We start from the raw sequence: 10023 nt of genomic DNA, 5'->3' as shown, positions 1-10023 counted from the left end.
GCCCTGGGCTCCTAAGTGTATGAAAGTATGGCACGGAGCGACGGCGCCGAATACCCATATTTACACAAAGAATTTTAGAGCACCCGCCGCGGGATTCGAACCGGCGACCTATAATAATAATATAAAATATAAATAAAATTTCGTAAAATATTTAGCTGATTTTTGAACAATTATAACATAAATATTAACAATGTTATTTTTTAACTTTAATCAAATTTAAATAATTGTATACTTTTGGATGAATTTAAAATATCTGTTTGAAAATAGATTAAAAGCCTCTTGAAAGATTTTTTTTGTCCTACAAACGTAGAATTGTAAATTTTACTAAAATCTATCATGATTATGATGAATATTTCTAAGAAAAAAAATTCCTGATATACGAACAAACCTCTATGCTACTTCCGCAGTCAGTACCACTGAGCAGCGGTAAACCTGGCGGAAATCCCCTGCACACCAAACAGAACCAACGATCCGTACCGTGACCTACGATGGAGTTGCTGGTGCTTCTTCTACTGCAGTGCTCGGTGCACCAACCGCCGCGCAGACGATCTTCAAATTGGTCCCCACGAAGTTCCTTGTTACGGTTCGGTCTGCCGGCCGTCCACTACCCTCGGATTTTTTTACCGAACCGCTCGGAATAGTAATCAGACAGATGAAATCCCCTCTTTGCGCGGATCGCTGAGCACACGGACTAGGGGGTGGTTACTCTCACCTGAGCCGAGAGATGTTCTTAGTGCACCTAGGTCGTTTCGTGGGCATCTCTGTGAGAGAGTGTGTGTGTCTGTGTACAACTTAGCTCCAGTTGTAGTCGTCGTCGTCGTCGGCGGCATATTAATAATAATCTTCTTTTTTTCATATTTTAATTCTACCACCTCACTCACTACGAAACAGTCCGTCTCGCTCGCACTCACTGTCAACGGCCAGGGCCGGGTACCGGCGCTAGGAACTGTTTCAAAGTTTCGCGCCAAAAGGGGTATATATTGCGAACAACGGTCCTGGTAATCATATCATATTGTTTTGCGCCTTCCAGTGATCAAGATCCTCAAGTCAAATCGTCACAGACGTCGCTGTTACAGTCAGTTCTAGTTTCAAGGATTACGTTTTCGTGGAAAATAAAAATATCGTAAACATGAAGATTGTAAGTGTCTAATAGTGAGAATGGGAAAACTAATTAGTGAACAAAAAAGGACTTTGGTATCCAGTATAAAGTGAAATAATAACATCTGGAAAACTCAGATAAATTACAGAAGATATTACTGAATGCTAAATACGAAAATATAAAAAAGTGAAGTGATATTTATATTTTTTAGAATCAGGGATAACAGACATTCTAAATGGAGAAGAAGTTATTGAATGTAGAAAAAAATACAAAAAAATCCCTGAGCTAAAATGCAAAATGAATGTTGATAAATCCAGAAAAATGTGACGATTATTTTTTTATAATGTTAAAAATATATATATATATAAAAACAACAAAACAGTAAACAAAATATTTATAAAAGTTATGAATGATTTTCTATTAGAAAAAAATATTTTGTTTTTTAAAGATCAAGTCAACTTTTAATTTCTTAACAAAACTTGTAAGTTTGATTAATAAAATGAAAAATTGATTATTACAAAATTTAAATTAAAGAAATATATGGTTCTACAAATAATATGATGTAAACTTTATACAAAAAATATATTCAAAATAGTTTTCTTTAAAGTGAATTATTCAGTTTATAACGATTATAACAACCAACATTTTTAATTTCTATGTTTTTTTTAAGATATTTAACAAATATATATTTATCCCGCCCGTGTGGATTAATCGGACCGCGCACTGGACTCACAATCCAGAGGTCGCCGGTTCGAATCCCGCGGCGGGCGCTCTAAAATTCTTTGTGTAAATATGGGTATTCGGCGCCATCGCTCCGTGCCATACTTTCATACACTTAGGAGTCCAGGGCGGCGAAGTCCTTGTAGATAAAAAGGAAGACACTAGTGGTTGGTACTAGCAATGGTGGCCGACAGCTATAAAGTCAACTTCGTTTTTTTATATTTAAATATTGTAGAACTGACTTCATTTTCAAGTAAAATCAATGCTAATATAATAAATTTCCTTGTTGATGTTAATGAATCATTCACCATAACAATCATTTCAATTATTTCCATTAATCAAATTGACTTAAAAATGATGATAAAAGTTTATCAAGTTTAAAACGAATTTTTAAGACGAAATATCAATATCATAAAATTCATCGCCAATAAATAATTAACAGCAAATGTCGTGAAGATTCTCCAAAAAATTTGCCCACTATAAATTTAAAAAGCAAAGAAATAGTTATTTGGAAGTGATAAAAAATACATTTTTAAATTCCTTGCACCACTAAAACTACCACCACAAGGTTGTGCAAATCAATAGAGATATCATCTCGAAACGCGTCATGCAGGAATTTTCCCAGCAAAACATCCTCACTGGAGTTCCACCCATCACCTGGCAATCATAACTTAGAAATCCAATTAAGGCAATTGCAACAACCCATAAACTACGTCCGATCGATTAATCACTCACCCCCTGCGACGTTCAAACGTCACCGGTCGATCCATCCAGTTTGGCCCCAATTTGCATAGGCGCATTTTAGTTTCAATTAAGGGTACATTTTATCATCCTCGTTGAATGCGTTGATTCGCACGATCCTCCGCCATTGAAATTGCGACTCGTTCAACCCAGCTGGTGGTGCCCAGCAGCATCAGCTTCAGCCAGAGGCCAAAGTTATGGATCCCTCGACACTAATCGGCCTCAATCCGCGAATGAACTTCGAGTTGGGCCTAATATCGCGTATAAAATCTAACGATTTATTGAAGATTCAGCGTTATTGCGCACTCGTTGAACTTAACCGGTGGTATTTGAGCAGAGATTGGCTAACGCATAGAACTTTGTGCACGCTTTTTGCAGGTGATTGTCCTTGCCGCTGTCATCGCTGCCGCATCCGCCCAGATTCGTCCCCTTCCGGTGCCGCTGAGACCGGTTCCGTACGGAGGTCCTGAGGCTGGAGCCGTCATCCTGAACCAGGTGTACGAGCCCAACCCAGACGGTTCGTACATCTACAGCTACGAAACCAGCAACGGAATCCGTGCCGAGCAGCGTGGCTTCCTGAAGAACCCCGGAACCCCGGGAGAGGCCCAGGTCATGCAGGGATCGTACTCGTACACCGGCCCAGACGGAGTGGTCTACACCATCAACTACATCGCCGACGAGAACGGATACCGCGCTGAGGGTGCCCACATTCCGGCCGCACCCCGGGCGTACAACCCACGCTTCCCGGGTGCCCCAGGGCCGTTCTAAATGACGACCTTAGAGTGTCGTCACCTTCAGCACGCCCCACCGCCAGTGTAGTTATGATATTTATTGGAAAAGTTCGAACTAAGCAAGCAAAAGTTCACTTTGCTGTCTGCTCCTGCTTACGTACAACTGTTTCATCAATTTCCAGCGCAAAAAGCAGACATCTTTGCTGCCCGAAGACCCTGTGAATATTCATTCGATTAGTGTGTACCGCTGTGATTAACATTCATTCTTCCTAGAACACCTTCTATCCCATCTGCTTTTTGTTGAGTAATAGCAATTACTGCTCCTCCCTTTTCGCGCCCGATCATGGAGGCGTTAGTAGTAGAACCACCCTTCAGTCCCACCTTCCCAGCTATTCTGCCATTTTCTATGTACACTGTATTGACTCATCCCCCGCCTATTCTGCCAATCCGCGTGTAAAAATACTCCCCAAATAAAAAAAAACACTCTTATTACGATAATTGTAATTATACACTCTGTTTATGATAATTGTATACGCGAAAAGCGAAAGAGCAATTTTGTACTGTTGTATTAGCCAAGCCAATTTTGTGTACTGTATTATCTGAGAATGCGCAATAAACGTCCTGTTTGCAAATCGCCCGAGAAGAAGAGGCGCCTTTAGAGTGACATGGAAACCTTTTTAATTCATATTGCACACCCCCTTAGAGCCAGAGTTCTACGCTAACCTTTAATGATGACCCCCCCCCCCCCGAGCAGGGGTAAATAACACGGGAATACTATATTTTGGTATTACTTGGCATAATAACAAATACCAAAATGTGCCCTTGGTTGCCCAGTAATAGATGGTATAATACCATAAAATCATACAAAAAAACTGTATGGGGAAGACCAAAGCAATACCAAAACGAGCCGTTCCAAAGGCAAATGAATACCAGACAAAAAACAACTTTCCGGGTAAATAAAAATCACATTGGACAAAAAACAATGAGAATTCTCTATAGGATTACAGCGGGAATTCAATTTGGCTAATGGGATTGCAATGAGAAATGGGTAGAATTTTGATGCTATATTTAAATCCTTCGAACAGGCAGGAAAACGAAGTCTTGCTTGGAGAGCCAAAAAATATCAGGTAAAGTAAACTAGAGGAATACTGGAATCGAACTAATGACAGGTAAGGTGCAAACACCATTTTAGCTACCCGTTTACCAACTGAGCTATCAACGCTTGTTTAAAACGAGCTGCTGCTGCTCAACATGTTTTAGCTGCAGGCAAAAATATCAGGAAATTCAAAGAAAGAGAAACAAACTAAACCAGAACGAGAAAGGCTATAGCACAGGCAGCGTGGCATTTTTCGCGGGATTTTCGAGGATGCATAATTCCAACTGAATAGGATTCAACACAAATCCAATATTTAGAACGAAGTTCGAATACCACATGCATACCAACATTTTGGTATTGAAAGAGTTATTTTATCAAATTAACAAAGATTGACATTATTTTTTTAAGTTTATTGATTGTGACGAAAAAGACACACAATGTTACGTAAAATCCATTATAAAATTTTAATTTTTTCACGTTAAACCTATTGTTGTCGTAAAGTCGTCTAAATATATAAACGTTTTTCTTATCATTTTCAAATGTATCAGCATACTTTTTAGAATGTTAAACATCATTTAAATTAGATTTTTTATGAATCACCTTTATATTTAAATATTTTTATTTAAAATACCTTTACAATACCAATGTATGGTATTCCCTAATTTATTAAGTTCATTAAATGACTTTTTTAGACCAAAATAAAATAGTTGGCTTTAATTTGAAGTAGATTTGCGTTTTTAAGTATGTAAGTAAGTAACAGTATGTCAAAATTCGACATTTTCTTAAAATTTGCCCAATAACAAAACAATACCATAATTTGGTATAATACTACAGATTGGTATTAACATACACTTTAGACTTTTTTTCAAGGGCTCGCGAAAACCAAAATTTGGTCTTGATACCATTGAATGGTATTATTTTGCATTTCCCTTGTTATTTACCCATGCTCGGGCCTCCATCTCCTTCACACAGGTCTGCCACGGCAACGAGATTCTAGATCGCAACAAATAAATAGATCTGAGAATCATATTTGCTACGGTAGATGGACTGCGAAGTTATCCCTTAGAATGCCACATGGTTAAAGTGTTTGAAATCAAAATGAATATTTTGTGTGTAAAAATCAATTACATTTATAATGTAAAATCTCAATTAGTCTCAATTAGTCAATTATTCCTCAAAAAAATATTTAAATAAAATTTGATTTTTTTTATGTCTACGGATCATACCTTTTTCACAGGTCAATGGCGTATAGATCTTTCCACCGTAATTAAGTTAAGAACGCCATTTTGTGCAACTCACAATGCCTCACCTTTTGACCTTCACAAATACCCTAAATTCGATTTCAATCCTGAGATATTCAATAAAAACCAAAAAAATTCCGTGCATTGTTGTCATTCTTCAAATGAAAGAAGTTTCAATCTTGTCCTGATACCTTGACACACGTATTCTGAATATTTTACAATCAATTTTAGAAGTTTTTTCATTGAAAATTTTAAATTTAGTCAGTCATTATTTTTTGCCAAAACATAAACTTAAAAAAATGCACTGGCGAAAGCAAATTAAAAAACACACACACCAAAATCTTGAATTTACTATACGAAGTTCCTTTAAAATCGAAATTCGGCAAATCGAGTTCGGACTGCTTAAATGTTTTTTATTCCAATCACTTGATGGAAAATTTAATGTTTTGCCAATTTTGAGATTGAAGCCAGTCTAAATGTTAGACTGTAGAAGGTTATAAGAACACACACTCAAAGGTTAGACCACCTCAAAGTTAAGTACAATTTGCTAAATCTGAGCAAATACAATGCAGAGGACTCCGGCAGACGGGGTCATAAATCATAGGAAAATTGCACTTCTGGTGCAAGGAGGGGTTTGGTGCTGGTGGTCTTTATGGCGCGGTTTCTGCATCATTTTATTGTGGTCTTCACTAAAGGTGCCAGCGTGAAATTTGTTTAAGCTGGTTTGTTTGAACTCTTGTCAGGTATTAATCAACTGGGGCGTGTGTATTCACCGTGGGAAACTCGATCGTTCATCCTGAGACGGAGGAGTATGTACATGAATTGAAACACTTACATCTCTTTAAATGTATTATTTATTAGAATATTAAAGATAATGTTTTCAGTCCTCAATAGTTTTACAAAATATCACAATCAATCGAAAATCATAAACTTTTAGGTTCATCCAATAATGCTCGGCGGGCACGGCCAGAACTTTTTGGGTTTCTTTGTTTTTGTGGTTGATGTTGTAATCGTTGTGGTCGAAACTGGTGCTGCTGTTGAAGTGCTGAATTCTTTGAAATACTGATCCCTGTTATCGTATGATATTTGACCTAATATTTAAAATAAACACTATTGAATATGATCAAACTTCTATTTAAACCCTAGATGTACTTACTTGGCAGCACGTAGTAATACTTTCTCGGTACTATTCGGTAATCACTGAAATCTGAACTAAACAGATTGTAACTTGCGGAATCGTAAGATGGGACTGGCACTGATGATACTGTTAAGCACAGTGCAATAATAAAGATAACTCGTATCATGTTGTAAAAATTAAACTCAGTCAATCACAGTGTTGATTATCTTCTCACTAGAATGCGTTTGAATGCTCAGGATGAATACTGCGTGCTTATATCGGGTTCGAAGTTCCAGACGATTCGATTCTGCGATGTGCTAATTAATGAATCCCGAAGTCACAGTCGTTCTTGCCAGACATCATCCGATAATTGATAGTGAATCATACTTGGAAATGATACCTGATATTGAAATAATCATCTTAATCATGTTTATAAATGTTATCCAAATTTAATCCTGACTCAAGTTCTGTTTATAACCCTTACGGCATTTTTTTTTTTTTTTTTTTGAACTGAATAAATAAATGCAAAATTCTTATACTACACATACAACAGATGATCTAGAGTGAAAAGGCTTCTTGTTTTTTTGAGAACTTCAAAATCTTATCAAGACATGATGTCAAACACTGTGAAAGCATTGCATTACTGTACTAAAAATCTTAGAATCGTTTCCTGTTATCGAGAATGGAATTGCGAGAATTGCATTACAAAAAGATTAACATCAAAGTTAGACTATTTTTACAATGAAATTATATTGAATCGTGTCCGGGAATGCAACAATTTTAAAAGAAGAAGACAGCAACTTCCTCGGGTTTCATGTACCCTTAAAAATCTACATAACATTCAAAAAATCAAAAAAATATCTTTATAAACCGGAAGATCGAAATCTCCGGACGTGCCCTCAGGAAATTCTTCGAAAAAAACACCGTAGGTGGTGTAAAACAAAGTGTTAATTACGCTGTAAATCCCGTCGTGTTCCATCGTGTTTCAAAACTCGATCGAGTATTTATTTGATTTATCGATTATCACTTCAATTTCTGCAAATGAATCAAGCCAACGAGCGGGCTCCAACCACAATCCGGCCAGTGCAGATCCGATCAATATTCCGAGATGAAGCTGCTGCTGTTTATTTGCGCTGTGATTATTGCGTTTTGTGGCTGGCTGGTGAGAGCCGCTCCAGCACCTTTCTTCTGGCCCAACAACTCGGAGTACTACTACGCATATCCTGGCTTCTGGTATCAACAACACCAGCCGTACGAGACTTGGCAGCAGCCGACACCAACAAAGAAGCACAAGAAGTTCTTCCCGGCGCCACCTGGCATTGTAATCGGGTGATAAGTGAGGAGGTGCCCTAGGGTGTGAATTGTGCAAACGAGCAATAAATTTTGTATTTGTATTTCAAATAAAAAAGAAATAGTTCTGAAAACGTTTTTTTTATCGTCATCAAGTTCACAGCTACTTTACAATTTTTAATTATAATATGATTGTTATAATTATCATTAATTGTTAGACTAAGTTAAACTTAAGGCTGTAAGTCAAATTTATTTTGTTTAACTGTCAACCTTATCATATTATGAAAAAAAAAAACCTTATCATACAGCAATTCCCCACGAAAACAGCATGATTCGAAAAAAAGTTCTCCGATCGAGCTCAATTTTTTTCTGGGGGATCCTTGGCCGAAATAATTTGACCCGTATTTTTTTGTTTGGCCATTAGGGTGACCTACGCCGTGTTAGGGTGGTCCGAAAATGGCAATTTTCGTTGATTTTCGCAAAAACCACTTTTTTCAAAAAGTCATATCTCCGCGCCATTTCATCCGATTTTAGCTGTCTTAGACGCAAAAGAAAGGTGATTAGTTTGGCTATTTGGAAAAAATAGTAAAAAGTTTCAAAAATCTAGCTTAACATTTGAAAAGGTCGTATGAAAACTTAAAATGCTGTTTTGAAGGTCTCGGGACCAAAGAGCCTATATCTGAAAATATTATTATCGGATTCCTCTGAAAATTTTACAAAACATATCAAAACATGGTGAAGTTATGTTTTCGATACTCTGAGATACGATTTTTTGAAAATAAAAACTGGATTTTTCGACGCGTAAAACTGGGAAAATGACGAAAACGGGAAATATCGACTCTTTTCACTAAAACTGCGATAACTTTTAAATTTCAGCGATGACCATTAAATGTTATGGTACCAAAAGTTGCGTCTTTTAATTACAAAAATTTTGGTACCCTAACATGTATGGGTCATCGCTGAAATTTTAAAGTTATCGCAGTTTTAGTGAAAAAAGTCGATTTTTTCCCGCTTTCGTCATTTTTCCATTTTTGCGCGTGGCGCGTCGAAAAACCCAGTTTTTATTTTCAAAAAATCGTATCTCAGAGTATCGAAAACATAACTTCACCATTTTTTGTTATGTTATGTGAGATTTTCAGAGGAATCCGATAAAAATATTTTCAGACATAGTCTCTTTGGTCCCGAGACCTTCAAAACAGCATTTTAAGTTTTCATACGACCTTTTCAAATGTTAAGCTAGGTTTTTGAAACTTTTTACTATTTTTTCCAAATAGCCAAACTAATCACCTTTCTTTTGCGTCTAAGACAGCTAAAATCGGATGAAATGGCGCGGAGATATGACTTTTTGAAAAAAGTGGTTTTTGCGAAAATCGACGAAAATTGCCATTTTTCGGACCACCCTAACACGGCGTAGGTCACCCTAATGGCCAAACAAAAAAATACGGGTCAAATTATTTCGGCCAAGGATCCCCCAGAAAAAATTTGAGCTCGATCGGAGAACTTTTTTTCGAATCATGCTGTTTTCGTGGGGAATTGCAGATAGCTACATTTCATTACAACAAAATTTTCCTGGAATAACTTTTCCCCACGCAAAGTGAATCGTCGAATTGGCAACGCTGTTGTATCAAATATTTAAGTTTGAGGAATATGTACAATGTACATATAATTCTAGAGTTTTTTTATTAGGTCCTATAAACATATGAAATACAATATTTTATAGGACCTTTTAAAAAACTCAAGAACTGTTCAAAAGGGATGAATAAAAAAACACACTGAAATTTATAAAATTATTTATTTATGCTTTATAAACCCTTACTTCACATAGAGATCACTTATTGTTCGACATTTCTCATACTTTTGAAAATTTACCCGGTACATCATCCCACAATTGTCGGTGGGCAAGGCCAGAACTTTTTTGGCTTTTTCTTTGGTTGTTGGGATTGACTGTTGGCTGCCATTTTTGGTGTAATTTTTGCTTCTGGTTCTGG

At 36.8% G+C, this 10023-nt stretch overlaps 1 protein-coding gene across 1 annotated transcript; it reads left to right on the top strand.

Moving 5' to 3' along the window:
* The first annotated feature begins 996 nt into the window (after window positions 1-996).
* LOC6042096 (cuticle protein CP14.6) lies at window positions 997-3955 on the top strand. The gene is made up of 2 exons (XM_001851194.2): window positions 997-1138; window positions 2939-3955. Exons 1-2 carry the CDS (start codon window positions 1130-1132, stop codon window positions 3326-3328), a joined length of 399 nt encoding a protein of 132 aa, XP_001851246.1. The 5' UTR covers window positions 997-1129; the 3' UTR covers window positions 3329-3955.
* The last annotated feature ends 6068 nt before the right edge of the window (window positions 3956-10023 follow it).

Source organism: Culex quinquefasciatus, chromosome 2 (assembly GCF_015732765.1).
Source record: "Culex quinquefasciatus strain JHB chromosome 2, VPISU_Cqui_1.0_pri_paternal, whole genome shotgun sequence".
Taxonomy (NCBI): Eukaryota; Metazoa; Arthropoda; class Insecta; order Diptera; family Culicidae; genus Culex; species Culex quinquefasciatus.
This window is presented reverse-complemented; position numbering and strand designations above follow the sequence as displayed.